At 48.1% G+C, this 20,935-nt stretch overlaps 1 protein-coding gene across 8 annotated transcripts in view; it reads right to left on the reverse strand.

Moving 5' to 3' along the window:
* PRDM2 (PR/SET domain 2) overlaps window positions 1-20,935 on the reverse strand; it is a 109,847-nt gene that overhangs the window by 30,613 nt on the left and 58,299 nt on the right. For 6 of the 8 annotated variants that reach the window (XR_002123678.1, XM_019639758.1, XM_019639761.1 and 3 more), the window contains one exon: window positions 12,522-16,935. The exons of 1 other annotated variant lie outside the window; for it this stretch is intronic. Coding sequence is in view for 6 of the 7 variants with exons in the window: in XM_019639758.1 (XP_019495303.1) it covers window positions 12,522-16,935 (4,414 nt within the window). In the remaining variant the exon portion in view is untranslated. Of the gene's footprint in view, window positions 1-7,623; window positions 9,197-12,521; window positions 16,936-20,935 lie in introns of those variants that run through there. One more of the 8 variants, XM_019639759.1, reaches the window with a different exon arrangement.

Below are 20,935 nucleotides of genomic sequence, written 5' to 3' on the forward strand. Positions count from 1 at the left end.
GTCACTCACCATCAAAGAACTGACAGCCAAGGCCCATTTCTAATGAGTAGGCGAACCACGCCAGCAAATCCGCGCCGTGAGCATGCTCTGCTTGCAAGGCAGGCCCACGGTGTTCTCGGGTCCTGCCTACCTGGTTATTCACGGAGACCACTGCCAGGTCCACGATCTAGCTTCCTAGCCCAGACGGCTAAGAGAAGTGGATCTGAAGGCAGCCAGGAAGTGCACACAAGATATAATGGGTGGAGCACATCCTTCTGAAAGCGTTTCTAAGTCACGCCTCCAGTGTCTGGGTCCCGCCTGCCTGAATCGCCACCCAGGGCACCACTTGTCCACAACTGAGTATTAATTGGTTACTTGAGCCTTCAAGGGAAGGTAAAATTGTGTCTGGTGCAGTTTTTAAAATCAGGTTAAGTATAACAGCAGATACCTTAGACCTCAGACAGCAAACACCTGTGTTGCAAGTCCATCCCACACCCCTCCTGCGCCCAAGGCAGACACCAGGCAGCCGGCCCTCTGACCCTGAGCGTGACCCTGCCTCGGAATCCAGCCGAGCGGCACTCAAGGCAGCTGCTCCCTGTGCACACACGGAAACCTACTTGCCAACCGTGCTTGGAAAGACGTCCATGAAAAGAGAAAAAAAACGTTGCCATGATGGAGCAGGGCCCATAGGACGCAGGCACAGGTCCTCATGCCAGGCCTGGCTGAAACCTCGCAGTCTGGCCTCCCCAGAACAGACAAACGGACCAGGATCAGGAAGGGGCACGGCATGGGTTCGCCGCCCGCACGTTGGGGCCGCTGCTTCTTGTCCACACTCGGCAGTCGCTCACCAACAAGCAGAGTCCCTGCTTCTTACAGGGCCTGCCCAGCATGGCCAGGCCTTCCCTCCCAGACCCGCGGACGACGGGCAGAACTGACTCACACTGACACATGGGGCCAGGCTCCCTGGGCTGTTTCCTGGCTCCGCTCTTAACCAACTGTGACCTCGGGCACATTGCTTAACTTCTCTGGGCCTTTTTTTCCATCTGTAAAACGGGAAGACATACAAGTATTTATTTCACAGCCTTTTTTTTTTTAAATGATTAAATGGGGTAATATAGGGAAAGCCCTGATACCAGTGGCTAGCGAGCACTTTAAAATATCAGGGATCATCTTACATTATTTCAATGAATCGGGGTTCCCTGGTGAACTTTTCATGGTCTCCTAGAGCCCATGGAATGTTTTCTTCTGAACCTACCTTCTAAAAGGTACACTTGGCTCGGAAACTGAAAACCAAGAAAAATAAAGTTATGTGGCAGGTCAATAGAATAAAACTAATCATCTCTTTTTCTCATCTGGACTTGAAAAATGACTTCCCGTTTCACAGCTCCTTCTGTTTAGATCTGCTGGGTGGGTGGGAGCATCTGGTACAGAAAGGGAGCCGCTCCGGCCCAGCTGAGACACAGCAAAAGCCCGTGGGGTCACTGAGGGGGACACCAGGCGTCACCTGAGGACCCTCTCTGGGCAGAGGCAAGAGATGGGGGCATGTTCCAGCGTCTGTAACCTGTGCTGTCATGAAACCACATACGTGGCAAGTCAGCTTGGAGCAGAAGCCACAGCTTTCCACCGGATTCAATTTGAGATTCCAGAGGGTATCTTTCAGAAATAACAATGACGGCAGCTGACATTTATGATGCACTTACTTCAGCAGGCAGCATCGGCGGCCCTCACGGGCTTAGCTGTCGTCTTCACAACCGCGCTTCATGGTCAGGCGGGTCGTTACAGAAAGGAAAACGGGGGCTCAGAGAGGTGAAGGAACTCTCCCAAGGTTACAGAACCAGTAAGTGAGGAAGCCAGGATTCAAATATTGTGTTCAACTGGAAATAGTTCCTGAGCAGCTACGGCATGCCAAGCACTGCTGTACAGGCTAGAAAGGCCCCAGTGAGCAAAACAGAGTCTGCCCAGGTAGAATTTCCACTCTAAGAGGAGGCATTCAGTCAACAGTGGTGAACACGGAAGAGTTAAGTTCCTCCAAGAACAGCAGAGCGGAGTCAAGAGGGACAATGGCAGTTATTTCAGGCTGGATGGTCAGCAAAGGCTTCCTGGAGGAGGTGACAGCAGATCAGCAGCTCTGGGGCCCGGGCCAATGCCCTCACCTACATTCCACCGCCTGTGACGCAATCACAGCGAAACCTGCAAACCAGATCACGGCTGCCCTGAACCGCACCGTCTTTCACGGAAAGCAAGGAGCCTTCAGGAAATTCTGAACTCTGAATTCCATTCTGTGATCATGGCGGCCACTCTGAACTGAAGCTCCACCTGGACGAAGCTCCACAGCCTCTGTGCAACAAAGCCCCCTCTCTGGGTGACAACGTCAGCCTGAGACATTGGGGGGGACACAGTGCATTAGGCGATTTCCCTCTGCCTCCAAGAACACGGCTCTGACACCCGACAGCCAGGTCTGGGGCTCTCCCATACAGCTGTGCGACATAATGCAAGGGAAGCCTTCTCCAGACTCGGTTTCCCTGTAAATGAGAACGCTATCCCCCTCCAGCAGCAGGAGAGCTGCAGCCGATGAAAAGCCAAGCGTAGGAACAGCCAGGAGCACCCTCGGCAGTGTCCAGCTACCTCCACAGTCCTCTGCGAGTCCCAGGACACAGGGCTGAATCCATCGGATCTACAGCCCGACACCTTCCTGATCCAGCCTGACCATTAAAGAGGTCTTCTGAATGGCTGAATCACTACTGCAGAACGGTCCTGATTTCACAAATCCAATAATAGCTTGGAAATGGAAGCCATCTGAAAATGTCCCTGAACTCAAGCTGGGCTGGCAAAGATTGGATGTGATTATAAAAAGCGAGAAGAGAATGTGACCACAAGGAAAATTGAATCCATGTGAGTTTTGAATAACTTCATTCCAAGAAGAATATTAAAATATTATAGTTTTGGCAATTAAATACTAAAACAAATGCAATTCTGTTCAATTGAAATCCTATTTTGAAGTTAAAAAAACTGAAATCGCCACAACTGTATCATAAGGCCTAAATCCCCTTTCGTTAGGAACTTACCTGTGACACACATTTCAGGTCTTTTAAGAATTCCTATTTAAAAGTTACACTGAATGCTAAGAGTCAGAGGTTATCTGAGCAGAATTCCAGACTAGAGTAGGATCCTGTCTGAACCTTGCTCTGGGAGTATTCTCAAATACTTTCTGACTCAGAATAGAAACCTTTAAAATCCCTCTGTAGTTTCGCTGTTACTGAAATGACACCCCAGTTCTCTCCCCACTCGCTGAGTAACTCAGGTAGCACCGTCAAGGAATGTTCAAAACCGTGGGTTGCCTGCCTCGGTGCTCTGGTTTGTAAGCTACACATGGAGGCGGCACGTTTAGTCCCTAACATCTTCTGTAAAGTTTTTTTTTTTGGAACATCCGCCTGAACTGGGGGTCACTTTCTAGGAGAGACAGGTGAAAAGGTATCCAGCAGGTACAAGTGAGGCCGAATACAGAAGCACGGACAAATCCTACTACCCCAACAGTTCGGCAAGTTAATTCTCCTAAAAGCGTTTCCAAGCCCCTTTTAATGTCTCCCAACAGAATGTAATTTCCGCAACTGCACGTCATTATATGCAGTCATGATGGGTTCTCCGATTCTTCCTTCTTAATCTAGTGAGCAAATAAAACCTACACACACCCTCCTGGCTCTAACCCTATAAAAATAACTTACTAATTGGCAAAAGCTGAACCCTCTGTTTTACATATAACCCAATATTTGCTAAGGTGAGAGAGGGCAAGCCCAGATCAACTTTTTTTGGGGGGTGGGGGCCGGGAGGCTAATGCCAAGCAGGTCCAAATTCTCAAGTGACACTGGAAGACACTTCCTGTGACCCCCCTGGCCTCTTCTTTAGAACAATTTTCAAACACCACAGGATATTATTATAAGGAGCTTGATTTCCATGCAACAGATTTTTGCTGACTAATCAGTTGGACTCAAATGGCCGGGCAGAAGCATACTCCACAGTTAAGAGTGAGGCCAGACACGTCTTCCAAGGAGCAGCTCCGTGCACATCAACAGACTTGCTGCCCCAGGAAGACTTCCTTACCCACCAAGCGACGCCTCTGCTTGTTCACTACTGCAGGAAAAGCCTTGAGAGAGAGGCTTTGACAGTGCAAAGAAATGAAGCCTTAAAAAAAACCAAAAAACTATAAAAATGACAGACAGGATGGTATAGCTTGGAGGCAGTTCAAATCCCAGCTTTCCAGTTGAAGGCCTCTGAGCTCCCCGCCGAGTCCGTTTCTCCATCTGTAAATGACACCAACCTCATTGTGCTGTCAAGAGTCAAGTTTGGTCAGATGGGTCAGGGGCCACATAAGAAAGTTCAGTTTGAGACCCACATTCTATTTTACAAGCACCCCCGGCCTCCCCATTCTTCCCTATGTGACAAGGGCTCCATGCTTAAACCCCTGCCAGGTTCACCCACTCTCCCTGAACTAGTCCCTGGCAGAAATACAGTCTGACAGGTAAGGACCAGAGCTACTTAAAATTCTTCACTTGGGGGGGAGGCTTTAATCTTATATGTATTGTATGAATTTTTTACAACATGAACATATCAGTGCATTGCTTGTATAATTAAAAATAATTCAAAATGTTTGACAAAAAAAAAAAAAGTCAAGTTTGGAAAATGGAAAATGCTTAGCACAGTACCTCGCACACAGAAAGCACTAGAACGCCACGTTGAATTCTCCCGAGAGAGAGATCGTAGCCAACACCACTTGGAGAGGAAGCAGCACAAGGGTGGGGTGGGAAAAGGGCTCAAGGTCACCAGTGCGGCTGGAGGCAAGGAGCAGGCTGGGGCGGTGGCCCGGGAGGTCCCCAAACGGAAGACTGGGGCACAGAGCCTAAACCCATCAACCAACGAGCAGTCTTCCATTTTCCCCTCCACACCGCACCCACTCAAACCTCAAATTTTTTTCCAACTTTTTTGACACTGATGTTTCAATTTGTTTGGAAAAAATTTTAAGCATAACATGGATGTCATCATTCCCAGCCAACTGGATCTAGCTTTTTATTTTTTCTGAAATCCCAGAGTGCTGTGCATTTAAGACTCTGCATCTTGTAGGCAAGCTCCCAGGAGACGGTCAAGGCACCAGGAGGGAGGGGCCCAACGGGGGCTCCGGCCTTGGCGTAAACACGCTGGGAAACTGCACAGGCTGGCTGTTCCTTTTCCTCTTGAGGCCTATCGCCTCTTCCTTCCACCAAGTACACTAAGGCCTTCCTACAGCCCAGGGCTCAAGGCTGGCTTCAGAATAGCCCTTCATCCCCCACCCCGCAGACGCAGACGCACTGGATAGCCTTCACACAAATGGGCACAAAGATAGCACCTGCTTCGCAGGGTGATGCTTAAGGATTAAATGTGAGGCTCAAATCAGAACGCACAAGTACTTCAGCAACTAAGAGCTATCCACATTATTTTTCCTTCTTCAGGGTGCACTGAAATTACCTGTGAAATTTAAACTGCAGGCTACACAGGCCCCATCCCCAGCTAGCCTAATTTGAAGGGCTGGTTGTAGGGCCTCGGAGCCGGCAGCCGCGCCTCCTGGCTGCATTACGTCTGAGAACCACTGAGCTAGCGGGCAGGGCGTGGTTCTCATCTTTTGCCAGCCAATGCCTGGCATCCAACATGGCGTCGTCACTGACAAGTCAGCTCCAGCTCTGTCACCTCCCCCCAGTCCCTCAGTGGCTTGTCCACTCTCAACGCTCTTCAGGATGTTCAACAGTGCTTGGCCACGCCCACTGGTTGAGAGCTCGGTCCCGGAAGTGACAGCAGCAGGATTGGTGCCCCCGAGGCAAGACCTCGGGCTATTGGGCCTAACACGACAGGAATGGCAAACCTTTTTAACTATCAGCCTGGTCTCTAGAGAACCTTAACTGTGGTCTTTATATCCGAGGGAACCTTCTCCTTACCCACCTGGATTATTCACTTTCAAGGTAAACTGCCCTTCATGAACTTTTTTACGGGTATAAGTCAATCTATCCAAAGTGAGGTTCAACAGCAAATCAAAACCCACATAAACCGTCAAATGCATTAAATGAGCTGTCATTTTAGACGTCACTTGAACGTAAGCACTAAAAGTCAGCAGTCACCTGGATATCCACACTCAACTCCTAAGCTAGAAGCACCTTCTTGACCACCGAGCCTTTGGAGGCACTGTGACCAAGTAGGAGGCACTGAATATGAAGTCTAAAAAGCGGGAAAAAGCCACCACGCACATTTAAATCCCCTAAGGGTCGGGATTTTTGTCCACCCAGGTCATCTAAGCACCTAGAACACATGTGGTATACAGCAGGTGCTCCATCAACTAATGCGATTCTGTAAGACATCTTGCTAGGAAGTACTTGTAACCACCCAATTAAAATAGCCATTCTAGCAAGGAATTCGTAATCAGAAACATTGGGACAGATGCTTCACAACAGCAGCAGGGACATCCGGCTTATTCACTTTTTAGTTATTTTTAAATGTTTAACTCCATAAAGCGTAAAAGCAACCAAAATGGGGCGGCGTGTTCCTGCCAGGATGGGAGTTCAGCGACTTCTTGGGGACTCCGCCATCGAGGAAATACCTGAGTGCAAGACAGGCCTTGCCCTGGCTCCTTCGGTCCTGGGAGAAAGTGTTGGCATCCATGCCCAGTAAGAGACCTGCTAGAAGGGAAACAGAGGCCATCTAGTCCATTCCCATTTCTGGCAGACTGGGAGCTAACACCCAGAAAGCAAAGTGACTTGCCCAAGGATAAGCCACCGGCAGCGGGACCCAGGCCAGATGACGGCACTTGTTCGCCGGCCACCTGAGCATGGCCGGCGTGGAGTGGGGGAGGGTGACGGTGAGCAGACGGGCCAGGATGGAGTCCCACCTCTCCGTCTCCTTCCCAGAGCTGTTCCCCTCACAAGGCCCAACTATGCCGGGTGCTCAGTACTCAGCTTAGGAGAGCATTTGCAACAACAACGAATACTGAAAGCCATTTCCTAACTCCACTGACCTCTCGCCGCCGCCGCCGCCTCCTGCCTGCTGGGCATTTTAACATGGGACTGACTATAGGTCAGAAATGAGGACATGGCCACGAGCGGTCATAGACCTTCAGCTTTACTGCCTTTCCCAAAGAAGGAATGACACACACAGATACAAAGAAATTATGAGAATGACAGGTGCCATCAACGCAGGACTATGAAACTGTTTGACATTCAACCATTTTTAATCTCAAGACAAACAGCAACCCCACATACACTTAACAGAGATGTTCCAACTTCTTTGTGTCATTCTTTGGGGATCCTTAATAAAAATCCCCAAAGTAGAGTGAATTGTTAGCAAGCACAGAGGAAGCGGAGACCTCACATATGAAGCTCTTTATTTCACTCTTGGTACTTCTCAGCACCACTGGCGACTGACGGCAGGTCTACCCTCTAAATGGTAGAGAAGCAATTTGAATGAGCAAATATTCAGTTAGTGCCAAACAGAAACAAGGGACCTGAGGTCGTCTGGGTGGACTCCACATTGCACACCGAAGCGTGCTGGCTCTGACCACCTTTCCCAGGCGTCCCGACATGTTCTGCCCCTAACTGCTCCCAATGACGTACAAAATGCAGTCCTTTCACAAGTTTTCAGAAAGTTTTTATTGGTTACAATTATATAAAACGTTATCACTTGAATTCCCCCTTAGTTATTAAGTGCTTGCTAGCAACAGCATAAAAAACTTTTGTACATCTGACAAGCTCAAATGATTTCATGCTGAAGGGGATAGATAGCAAACAGCACTCTTCTCTATCTACAATTAACCTCTTTCTCTCTTAAAAAAGGCTACAGTGGTTAAAATCAATGGACAACCCCTTTTGTACGTCAAATTGAAAATTTTAATGTTTTCATTAGAATAGTCTTTTATGTCATAACTCTCCAACAAGAAACAATAAAATAACTAACAGCAAACTTCAATACAAGAACACTCTCCAGATTAACAACTCAAACAAAAATGTAAAATGTAAATCACATATAATACAATTGAAGCGTCCAAAACAATTTAAATAATTTTAAATATTTTATTTTTAAACTGCTACAAATGCTTTATACAATATTTCAACATAAAAGTCCCCAGAACAGAAATGTAACAAAATGGGAATGATAGTGAAAGGGTTAAAGTGGCACAAATTCACCAAACAAGTATTAAACTACAAATTTTAAGAGGTAGATTACTTTTGAAGTTGAGAACAAAAAAACATGAATAAAACCTAGCCATTTTCCACCAACTCAGTCATTAACTAGAGGGGAAGCATATAATCCATGGAGAAATGATATATACTCAGGAAGAGGCCAATCTGTAACAGTTTTAAAAAATCTCTATTAGAGACTGAAGTGTAAAACCTGGTACGTAAATTCAATCAGTTATGCTTATGTGTGTACATATATCTACACAGGCCTGTGACACATCCTGGGCATTGATATATTGCTACATAGTCTCCAGTAATATAACAGTTATAAATTAGTGCCAGATCATTATTTGAGAGGATGTCCATTTGGATATATAAACATGACAATGGAAGAGGCATAAAAAAGGAGTCCATATCCAATCTGGTTTCCTCTCCATCATGCTGGCAACCTGCTTGTGATTAAAAGAAGGAAAAAAAAAAAAAAAACAGGCTAAGAGAAGCAAAAGGCCTCTCTCTGTCTATTACTGATTTAAAAGAAAGGCATCAAGAGCTGGTGTGTGACCAAAACATCTTAAAACGAGTGCATTAGAATTTGTCATCCCTGAAATCTACAACAAACTACTGATAAAACAGAGAACTTGCTTTGCAAGGTTAAGTTCAAATCATTCCTTCCTCCGCTATGTGCCAAAACCCAGGGCCACACTCACATCTGAGTTATCAGTCCCGTGACAACGAGCCAGTTCATCTGGCCCGTCGTGCCACGAACGCTCTCGTGCATCTCAGTCACCCGGAAGCCCAGCCGTGTTGGGCACCAGCGAAGCAGCAGACGCCTGACTCTAACCAGGGCCACAAGAGCCAGCCGGCAATCAGCTGTGTGCTAGGAATTTTGAGTCAGCTTCAGCTGGTCTTGCAAGCTTGGTAGATTTCGTATCGTTTGCCGTAGTGCTTATCCTAAGTTGAGCATGCATTATCTTTATTTAGTCAATTAAGGTTTGTTTTGTTTTGGGGGGCTTTTCTACAGGAAGTTCCTAGAAAATAAGAAAACTGAAGATAAATGACAACGTAACATAATCTTACATGAATTGACCATGTTAAAGAAAAAGTGAGCAGACCACATAACAAATGTTATTACGACAGCAACAAAATGACTGAAGGTATGCAAGAACTCGGGTGTCCTACTCACAAGGCCACAGCCCTATTTGGAGTGGTGTGGCAGAGATGGGTATGTGACAAATTCACGTCATTTCATTTTTTCAATCAAGTCATGGTGAACGGGAAAACCTGGGTCTGGAATTTCATTTTGCTTCTCCATCTTTTAAATGTTTTTGACTAGCTGCAACGGAAACAGTATTTTTTACAGAGAGCTGCTCTAAAAGGAGTATTACAGAATGTAAAAGCACCTTGGGATTTACAAAGACCGAAGACGGGGAAGAGGGGAGTGGAGCACATCTCTCTTTCCCTGTCTTTTTTTATAGCCTGTGGACATGAGCCCTCAGCAACAGGTCTAAATCCATTCGGGCCAATAAGCCACAGGTGGGCTCCGACTGCTCCCTGTGGAAGGTGAGCCCAACATAGGGGACACTGGATTAGGGGCTATAATGGGACAATCTAAAGATGGGTGGTATGCCCACCGTCCTTTGCCACTTTGTCCTAAGAAAAGGACTTGGAGCACATGTCTTTTTTACACCCTGAATAGGATGATGGCTTGTGCTCCAGGAAATGACCAACTGGCAAATTCTGCTGAGCCCTCTGTTAAATGGAAAATTCTGAAAACGTTTAACTTTATTCACATGGCTGATTGCAAGCATATACCTGAAAAACTGTGGAATCCTAAGCTGGCCTCAAATGTAAACATGTCTGAGTACTGGGGTCTAGCTCTTCATCACAGGCTGTTGTAATGAAATACACGGGAAAGGACGTGCTGCCAGCTCTGTGGTAAGCCCCTGAATATACAATGAAGCAAAGCTAAATCACTGAAAACAGAGTGAAAGCGAGTACTTCTACCATGTGCCATGAGATCATCCCTGAATCAAATTTAAAGTAGAAATACACTGAGAAGGAAGAAGGCTGTGGTTAAAACGACTCCTTACCAGGGTAACACAGCAAGCGTTCCCCAGGCCTGTGTGCAGGAATCCCGGCTTTACACCAAATGCGTACTACACGGTGCTAAGACCCCAGCAAACTCCCTGAAGAAAGGCCCACTCTCGTGTCCACATAATCCAAATACGATGTCCTTCGTTTTCTAATTCCCAAAAATACTTCACAAATTTATGGACCCGTGTGGAAGACCCATGTCCTTCTGATGTGTCCACAGCACCGTTCCAGGGACTACACAAAGAGGGGACAGCTACCTGCTGCTACCATCTACCAGTTAGAACAAAACTGCTTTCTTATCTGACGCTTCTGTGTTTGCTTTTAGGCCAAATTTCATTCCAGCAAGGTAACCCTGTTAATTATCAAGCAAAGCAAAAGAATTAAAATGAACAGGAGCAAAGACAAGAGACAGAATTTTATTAGGCACTTTGGTCCTCTGCAGCCTTAAGGGTTCTTCCAAAAGCAGTGGATGCAAGCGTTAAGAGGCTTACTGAACAGACTGCATACATTTATAGTTACTCAGAGAACTTTTCCTTACAGTTATCTTAATTTTTCATGTCAACTTTACTCTTGAGCTGTAAAAATGGGATCCAGTACAAAATGGGAGTTTGTTTCAGATAATACTGGAGACAAAAGGGGATACACACAATACAGTCTAAAGCATCCACCGCCCGGGAGATGGTTTTCGGTATAGTCCATGAAAATCATGGCCCATTCTGGTTCTTCAACCTTGAAAAGGACTCGGTTCAAGAACGTCCTACTGCTGTGGAGCTGCAACACAGATGAGTACCAACAGGTACAGTTAACCTGCTACAGGCAGGCAGCTCCAACAGCTGCTAGGCAGGTGCATATTTTCACCAGGGCTAAGCTCCAAGGTGCTACAGACACATGTGCTGCGGCCAGGGAGCAGGTGCGGAACGCGGTCTACAGCCACTAACTGTCTAGTCCAGTTCTGCAGTTGCTTTGCAAAAGTCTGCTCCTGGGTCCACACAGGGCTGAAGAGTCTCCTCTCCGCCTTTCTTTAGCCATGACTCAAGGCACACCCGCACCCAGAATTCTACCTCATCGGCTGTGCAGTGCTAACAGCACCTGAGTCCTCCTGACCTTCCCACAATGGCAGCCTGCTCCCCAGGTAACGCTAACTGTGTTTGCCTGAAACACCAGAGAATTTTCAGACAATGACAGTTACAGCCGAGAAACCCTAGAGTCAGGCAGCTCGCTCTGAAAGGACACGATTTTAAAGTACTTTGCAGAAATTCTACCTGATGATGAGGATTTCACAAGAATAACCATAGGCATTATTTAGGAAACAGCAGGAATTCTAAGAATGTTTATCAATCCAGGTTATTTAAGTAACTTAGAAAGTTTGAGAAGTCGATGTAACAAATTTAACTATTGCCCTACGCTTTTTACGTGTCACTCAGAACAGTTCTTAATACCGGGAGGACACAGAAGAAAACCGTGAAGTCGCTTCAAATCTGAGAGGCATTCTCACATCACTCCTGGGGCTACGAAGGCACTGACAAGCCGGGCTGACTCGCCCTGAGCTTCGACATGTGGCTGCAGGAGCCGCAGGGTCTGGCGTCACTGCAGGGCCTAAGCCCTGTCCCAGCGTCCTCTCTGTTGGGATCTGGCCTGTTTATCAACCTATGCCTGGAGATAGGAGGGGCCGGGGGGGACATAACGGCACTTGAAACTGATTATGGTGGGTTTTGTTTTAACCAATGAGGCAAGTTTTAAAATACAAACAATAGAAGCATGGAATACTGGAAGCATTCTCAGTTACTGTAACTATGCTTGAGTCACAGAAATATTAAACAAGACTGCAATGCGGTTTTAATGAGTTCAGTAATCCATTTTAACAGCAGAAATGATCCAGAAATAATACAGGTGACACTGAGACACTACCCAAGATATGAAGGGAATTTAGGGGAATGCCATCTTTTCAAAATTGGGTGCTTTTGAGAGCTTGTCTTGGTTGCCAATTCAATTCACAACTGGCCCTACAAGAAATGGCACTTTGTCAGTCCCGGGTCTGAGATAAAAGCTAGGTATCCGTGTCTGCAGAGAGAGCAGTGACCCTTCTTCACATGCCCACAACTGAAGCAACAGCCATTTCCTTTCAATGCGTATGTCAAAATTACACAGGAAAGAGAAAAACCGAGCCACTGGGCAAGCACAGTGTTTTCTTCCAACCGTCTCTCCCGCCCCCACGCTCTTGAGCTCTGAGTCCTCTGGCCCTGGGACAGACAGGCTTACCTGACGTCCTTTGGCTCCTGCTTGCCACTGCTGTCCTCCCTCCTGTTTTCACTCGGGTCCGCAGCAGCTGCCAGCTGGAGGCTTCGGGTGATCGGCCCCCCACTCCGTTCTCTAGATTTTACATTGAACCGGTCTGTTCTTTTCTTACTGGCCAAAGCGGCTTTGCTTTGCAGGACGGCTTTGCTTTTCTGCACCCTCACGTGCAGGCTCCGGGACGCCTTGCTGGAGAGCTGGGCAGAATGATTCTTGGCCACAGCTCTGGGTTTTTTCCCCTCGACCTGAGTGATTTTGGCCACTCTTATCGGGCTCGAGTTCCTTAAAGAGGAGCCTGGTTTTTTAGACTTAACCGAAGCTGCGAATCTGACATTCTGCTTGGACCTGAAGGTAGAGGAGGGCAGCGGGCCCTGCGTGGGGCCTGAGCTGCGCGCTCGGGTCTTGCCCAGGGGTGCCGGCATGCTCTGCATTTTAATCTCCGCATCCGCGGTCCGTCTGCGGTGGCTGCTGCTACTGTTTCTGTCGCTCCCTGCAGGTGACGAGTGTCCGCCTTTCTTGGAGGAGTGGGAAGCTTTTTTTTTGGAAGGAGAAAGCGGCTTTTTGGGACAGCTGAAAGCGGCGTGTTTGTTCAGGCTTCCGATGTAGGTGAACTCTCTGTTACAGTACGGGCAGATGTGCGAGGCAGCCTCTGACGCATTTTTGAGGTCGGCCTTCTGCTTTGCAGATTTGTTTTTTTGAAGGATTGCTTTCTGGACAAGCTGGTTTTTCTTCTTCAATGCGTTTAATTTGAGCTTACTCGGGGCCATCTTGCTGAGCTCCACACTGAAGTTCAGTCTTTTGGGTTGTCCCATTCGTCGGAAGGCGCTTTTCCCCGAGCTATCTAGAACCAGCACACCGTTTCTGGGTTGCACGGTTTGCTTCAGTGGCACTGGGTTTTTCTTCGGGGTGTACCTCTTCTTGTCACTAGCGGACGCGCACGCCAGGATGTGTTTGTGTAACTCAGGCATGTTGTCAACACCTTTTCCACACTTCGTGCAACGAATGGCGGTAGTAAAGGTCTGCGGAATATTGTGGGTAGTGAAGTTTGTGGCTGTCGCCCCGATACCCATGGGGTTTCGGTGATGGTACTGAAAGGGTGGTGGCTTAAAGCTTGGGTAATGCTGATTGAGACCCAACCGAACATCTGGATCTTTCGTCTTTATTCCAGAAGCCATTATTTTGATGGTCGTGTAAAGCTCTTCGGAGGAATCGTTTAACTCCTCCTCCTCCTCTTTCGACGTTTCTGAAGGGTCTTCTGGCAAACTGTGCATGTGCTGGACGTGGGCCTTGCTGGGATCTGTGAAGTTCTGCGGCCGCAGGGTGCCACTTTCAAACTCGTGGTGTGTGCACACCGTATCTGGATGGAGATCTCGCTGGTGCTGCTGCAAATTGCACAAAAAAGCAAATTCTTTCTTACAAACTGAACACACGAAGATATTCCCAACTCCGTGAAGCAAAAAGCGATGTTCTGACAAATCAGTTTTAGCCTTAAAAAGCTGCACACAAAATTCACATTTGAAGGGCCATTCTTCAGCATGAACAGATAAATGCTTGGTTAGATCTTTAATGGAAAGGAAAGGGGATTCACAGACGTTGCAGACGAAGTTTTTGTTGAATGTTTCCTGAACAATATCCTGTTCTACTGCAGACTGGGGTTCTTCCCTGGCTCTCAGGTCTTCATTCTCTAGCTCCTCCTGTTTGAAAGATATCATGGGGAGGGAAGCTTCCAGATTATCCCCCGAGGAAACCACCGACGAAACTGCTGAGAGAGGTGGGGGTGAAGGGGAAGAGGAGGAAGAGGAAGAAGAGAATGAAGATGAAGATGACGCGGAGGAAGACGATGAAGAAAGTGTGGGAGGTCCCGGCGAAGCCGCAGACGTAAGAGGCTCCACAGAAGGAATGGGTGATGGCGAGGGAGACACCGTCGGGGAAAGAACTGGAAGCGGGGACTGGGCAGTGGCATTTGAGAGTGGGGAGGGACACGGACGGGGAGACGCGCCGGAAGAGGGGGCTGCGAGAGGCACCGTAGGAAGGAGTGGAGGGGGCGGTGTGGCAACAGTCAGCACAGGAGGACAGGGCGGAGGGGAAGGGGGGTGGGGTGGGATCAGGAGAGGAGGCAGCTGCCCGGAGGGAAGGGAGGGCGTCTGAAGGGCAGGGGAGGAAGGAGAAACCTCAGGTGGGGACTCAGCGGCAGGGGCAGATGAACTGGAGTCAGCGCCGAGGGCAGCATCTGGCTGGGGACGCAGGGGTTTACAAGGGCTTGGGCTCCTGGCCACATCGGCCGGGCTTTCTGTGGGCACGTCGACACCGCTGTAGTCGTTAAGGAGAACCTTTTGCAGCATGCAGGTGGCTGGTTTCCTCTTCTTTGCAGCGCTGCAGGCTGGCTGCGCCAAGGCACTGTCCTTGAATTCCTTGCCTTCGGTGTCACTGCAAGGCTTTTTGTGCACGCTGAGGTCTAAGACGGATTCCCACGGGACCGGAGTCTTGCCGGTCCCCTCAGCCTTCTGCTTGACACCGCTGGACAAGTCCAGAGGCTGCTGGTTGCACACATTGCTGAACGTGGTGCTGGCGGCCCACTCTTTGGGTGCCTTGTAATCATCAAAGCACGGCGGGCTCACGGTGTCTCTCTCGTCCCTCCCGGACGAACTCCACGCCGGAGAGTTGCTAAGACTTTCTAACTTGGGCTTTTTGGAACTTAGAACCGCCTCAGTCCACACTGCTTTACCATCGCTTTGCTTCCCAAAGTCCCGGAGGGCGGGACTGTGCTGTGGAGAACTGGGGGGAGAGCTGGTCCGCCTCTTGAACCTGCTTGAGGTCACGGGCAGCATGGAAGCGGGGGCGGACACACACACAGGCCCTAACTTGGGGATCTCGGGCGTCGGAATCCCCGCGGCAGGAGTGAGCTTATCCTGGGTCTGAAGGAGCTGTTTGAGCTTCGATGACAAATACACACTTTTCTCTTTGTGGAAGGACACGGCCTCTGTAGTGGATATGCTAAGAGGCAGACTTAGGGAGCACGAGGGGGTGATGGGGTCAGGCTCTGCTTCGGCCTTAATTTTGGGTAACACGGGGGGACTAGAGGTTCTCCGTTTCTTGGACTCACTGTTTGTGCTGCTGGCGGGCTCTTTGGGAAGATCCTCTGTTACGGGGACCTGTGTGGTCTTTACAGTCTGAGGCATTTCCACTGTAACGGGAGTCAGCAGACAATTGATACCGTACAAGTCGGCCGAGCTGGATTCCATCTCAATCACGTCACAGTTGCTAGTGCTGCTGCTGGTCTGAATTTTGCCATCAATGTAGTAATTTAAGTTTTCAGAGATATTGCTAGACACGTCCATGATGTACACGTCGTCCACCTCTCCCTCCTCCTCGGGCTCTGTGCTGGGAACGTAGACGTTCTGGGCGGGCGGGGCCTGCTCGGCTGGAGGCTGTGGCTCTCCCAGGAGGCCACCTTTCCGCCGCACACCTTTGGGAATCAGGTGACGCTCGTGAACTCGACGCTGATGCCGTCTCATGTTCGTATGAGTTCCAAAAACCTTTTTACAATATTTGCACGGATGAAGCTCTTTAACTTCTCCATTCTCTTCTACAACAGAAGAAGTGACCGTTTCCTGGGAAGCTTTCTCTGAATTCAAGGTCAGACAGTCCTGCCCAAGAGCGGGAGCATTCGAGCTGCCTTTTGGAGTACCGCTGTCGCCAGAGACTCTGGGGTCCGCTGGCTCTCCTGGCGGCTGTAGTGTTAGGCTGGGTCTCCGCTTCAGCCCCGCCTCGTGGCGCCGCTCGTGCCGCCTCCGGTTAATCTGCGTGCCGAACGCTTTCCCGCAGTACTTGCATTTGAAAGCGTGGTTGACTGTAGATATGTGTATGTGCATGTGCCGTTCAAGCCCCTGTTTGGTTGTAAACTTCCTCTCACAATGCTGGCATGGAAACATAAATGTTTCAAATACATCTCCATTGGCCTCATCTTTAGTTCTGCGAATCTTAATAATAGGTGTAACCTCTGGAGAGTCTTCGAGAGTTTCTTTTGAAGCCCTTTTTGGTTCTTCTAATAAATCTTCTAGCTTCTCATCACACCGTATTTCTGGCTCCGTCACCGAGCTTTCATTTGGCATGGCAGCTTCTTCTTCTCCCTCCTCTTCCAACTCCTCCTCCCCCTCCTCCTCCTCTTCCAACTCCTCCTCTTCTTCCTCCTCCTCCTCCTCCTCCAAGTCATTCGCCTCACAGTGTGTTGCTTCCAGCTTCTTGTCCGGCTCTGTCTGTGGCTCGCAGGCTGGGGGAGGGGCTCCTAGTTCGGGGAGCACATCCTGACTGACCGCCTCCTGAGGGATGGCTGTCTGCTCAGCTGCTGAAGCTGAAGGCTTCTCGTCCTCTTCTTTGGAACCTATAAAGCACAGGAAGCATGGAGGTGATGCCCAAACTGCCACTTCATGATCAATTCTTATTTATTCAAGTTGTTTCTCTTACCACTTAAAATGTGTAAGGGAGGTCATGATTAACAAATAGTTCCACATTCTCATTTATAAAGCTGTACTGGGTTTGAATCCATTTCTCCATTCATTTATTCACTCCTTCATTCATTCAGCAAATATTTAGGGCACCAGCTCTGTACCAGGCAACACGCCGGGCAGTGAGGAGACTTAACGTGAACAAAAAGTCACATGGGCTTAGATTCTTTGGTGTGTGTGGTCACACATCTATCTATAAACACATCTGTTTACAGAAACTCTAGTGCTTATTAAAACTGTGTTGGAGTAGCTGATACTGAATTTCTGAAGACTGGTTGTGAATTCCAATTTCTCATGATCCCAAACTGAAACAAGGAAATTGCTAACCATATTCCCAGGTTTGATTCTTAGTAGTCTGCCTTGAATGAGATGCTCCTCTCCCTCCTTCTTAACTACAACTATGTATTTAGAAGCTGGAACCTTTTCCAGAACCATGTGATCAAAATGTTTTCAAGTAAAAGAAACTTCGGAGATCATCTCTTCTAAACCTGATCAAATTATTAAGAGCTCAGGAGCACCCCAAGAAGGAACAGCAATCTGAAGTCCCTTCTGAGTGTCTAGGCCCAAAAGAAACCCAGCCTGGCCCCATGGGAGGGCGACAGCAGACAGGTGGTCAGGGGAGGACTCACTAGCAGGGTGACAGCTGAGCAGAGACCTAAAGAAAGCGAGTCATGCAAACCTCTGGGGGAAGAAAGCCCTCTGGGTAGAGGAAACAGCAGATGCATAAGCTCTGAGTCAAGAACCTGCCAGATGTGTTCAAGGAAGCGCACAGGAAGCTGCCAAGGCTGTGGGTAGGGGCGGGACTGGAGGAAGAGAGGGGAGGAGATGAGATCAGATAGGCAGCCACAGGGAACCAACGCACACAGGAATCTGCAGCTTTACTGAGAGAAACAGGGAGCTACCAGAGAGTTCTCACAGGCAAATATGACATAACTTTTATATTCCAGAGAATCACTCGGGTGGCTATGAGAAGACAGAAAACTCTAGGTGGACAAGGGTGGAGGCAGGGAGACAAAAGAGGAATGTCCTCCAGGAGAAGGGCAGGGGGGACGGGGAGGTGGAGGCAAGTGGTCAGACTCTGGATAGACTCTGGAGATGAGCTGACAAGATGTGCTTGTGGACAGGCTATGGTGAGAGACATATCAAGGAAGGTTTCACAGCAACTGCACAAATCCTTACCGAACAGTAGAAGGCTGAGGCAAGAGCAGGTTTGGTCTGTGTGCGGGTGCGTGCTGGAGGAAATCGAGTTTACTTTGGATGTGCTTGACTTGGAGGTACCCAACAGATATCCAAGGTGTTAAGTAGTTAGTTATAAATGACTCAAGTTCAACAAAGAGGCTGAGCCTAGAAAGCACAAGTCCTCAGACTAGAAATGGCAATTTGGAGCATGGGACTGGACAAGGTCACCTAGAGAGTGAATGCAGACAGAACAGAGTCAGGAAGACAGTCCCCTGATGACCCCAGTATGTGGAGGTCAGAGGAATGGCCAGTGAGGTATCTGCAGAGCCAAGAGTGCGGTGGCCCTCAGGCTAAGTACAGAAAGCTGCAAGGAGGGAGCGATCAGCTTTGCCTAGGACTGCTGATGGGTCGGGTGAGATGAGGACTGAGAACTGAACACTCCATTTACCAAGGTGGAGGTGTGGCGACTGTGACAAGTTTTAGTGCAGTGTGGGGACAAATGCCTAATGGAGTTCCTCAGCGAATGGGAGGAGGAGGGTGAGACAGGGAGGCTATAAGCAGCTCTTCCAAGTTAAAGGAAAGCAGAGAAATGGGGTCATGGTTGAAGAAAACATAGGGATAGCAGGGGACTTGGAGACAGGAGTTACTACAGCACACTGAATGCTGACAGAGAAGGTCCACGACACTGCTTTCTCTACAGTACCACCGAGTCTCTGTTGAATTAGTCCCCGTTTACTGGACACACTTGAGGAGTTAAAGGCTCTGTAGAAGGGGCAGAGCCACCGTGACTTCTGCTGGCTGTTAAGTGGCTCTTCCCCCTGCGTTGGACAAATATTTACTACATGCCAGTACTAGGGGAACAAGATTGTCAAGATCCTTATCCTCACAGTGCGTCACCTTAACAAGAGTTACATACAAGCAAGCAGGCAACACTACTCTAATAAATTAATGATTATGCTTGTGGAAGTATGTGTTGCCACAAAAACACACAAGAGGAACATCTAATGTAGCTTCTTAGATAAAGTACCGAGCAGGCTGGTCCTGAAGGTCAAGGACAGAAAAGTAATAAGGACCAAAGGTCAAGTAACAAGAGGAATCAAAACGTGCACACTGTGAATTAGCTGGGACTTACCTGGGGGCCGTAGGGCTCCGTTAAGGTGCTTTAAAGCAGAAGAGTGCCATCTGGGAGATTTGGCTGCGATGTGGGTTAAGGGACTGGGAAGGGGACATTACTGGAGGCACAAGACCCACACTGACACAGTGCTATCAGAAGGGAGATGATGGCTGCCTACACTAAGAGATGGAAATGCAAAGCAGCAGCAGAGGCAGAAAAAAGCGGCCAGACTGTCAACAGAGAAGGGGACTGTCACAGAGCTGGTGACTGCCCACATACAGGGCAGGGGGGAGGGGGGCGGAAAGGCCACCGTCCCAAGCCCTGCAAATGCAAGGTACTGACACGAGCGCGATGATTCTGTCGTGGCCATCCTGCTGTTCCCCGGCAATGTCAGTCTTACTTTTACTCATCTGCTGCTACGTTTACTAGCAATGATGCTTCTGCCTTTAAATAAAAGACAGCCCTCTCTCTCTCCCCCCCAGACAAATTTCATAAATTCCGTGAGTGTTCCACAAACTGGGAAACCAGTCATTCGATGTCGGTAATGTATTTCAAATCAGGAGCTAACTCCCTTTTCAAATACACTTTCAACAAAGACCCAGCATGTTGCTAAAAAAAAGTTGAAATGAGACAATGAAAATAGCATCTCTAAGGCTCAGAAAGTTCTTTATAGTGTTCATTTTTAGCCAAAATCTGTGGTTTCTTTTCATGAAAATAAAACACAAAACCAACATTTTTCCTTCCCTACGACTGGTAAATAATTCCAGATTTAAAACTGTCCAAAGTAATATGAACCAAAACACGCACAGCTCTATTACCCATTAGGACCCACATCAAAGTGTGTCCACACAGTCCCTAAGGTCTGTTGAATTTTAAACATAAAGGAAGGTTTGGGGAACACATGGAAGGGTCTTGACTGTTGGCTCAGGATATAGACCACTTGCTAAGGACACGCAGACACTGTATAGAACCAATTGCATCTGACCTACTATTCCACAAACAAGTAACTATTATGTGTCTTTTTTCATGGAACCTGATGTCACATCAGGAAAGTAACTGTCCTGAATTTTTGAAGGGGAGAAGTGCTGCTGAATTTTCTTTTCTAATTCTGCCACTAAAGGCAGTGAGGCTCGTTAGTATTTTTGTTGTTGTTCAAACAAATGTCCTAACAGACCTGCTACGGACAGGCTGAACTCAAGTTGCTTTTCATAAGGCTCTGGGAAATAAACTTGTCTGTTCTTGCTTCATACAATGCCACAGGAAATTACAATCCTTTATGAATGCCATCACCACAAACAGTGTTATTAATAAAATACCCAAAAGGCATCCCAAATACTTTGTTGGTCTTTTTTCCCCTACAATTGTTTCTTGAAAGAGTCACAAGCCTACATTTTGAAGTTCGCCTCTTTGGGTCACTATAAACAACTCGAGCAAGCTCCGGTCTCTGCATCAACTGGACGCATAACAAATCAAGACACAGCTCCCTCCCTTCTCAGAGTGCCAGTCTCGACAGGGTGGCTCAATGTGATGAGCACCCAGCAGTCTGCCTTCTGATTAACTGTCAATTCTTATATCATGGAGGA

Source organism: Hipposideros armiger, unplaced genomic scaffold (genome assembly GCF_001890085.2).
Source record: "Hipposideros armiger isolate ML-2016 unplaced genomic scaffold, ASM189008v1 scaffold_46, whole genome shotgun sequence".
Lineage (NCBI taxonomy): Eukaryota > Metazoa > Chordata > Mammalia > Chiroptera > Hipposideridae > Hipposideros > Hipposideros armiger.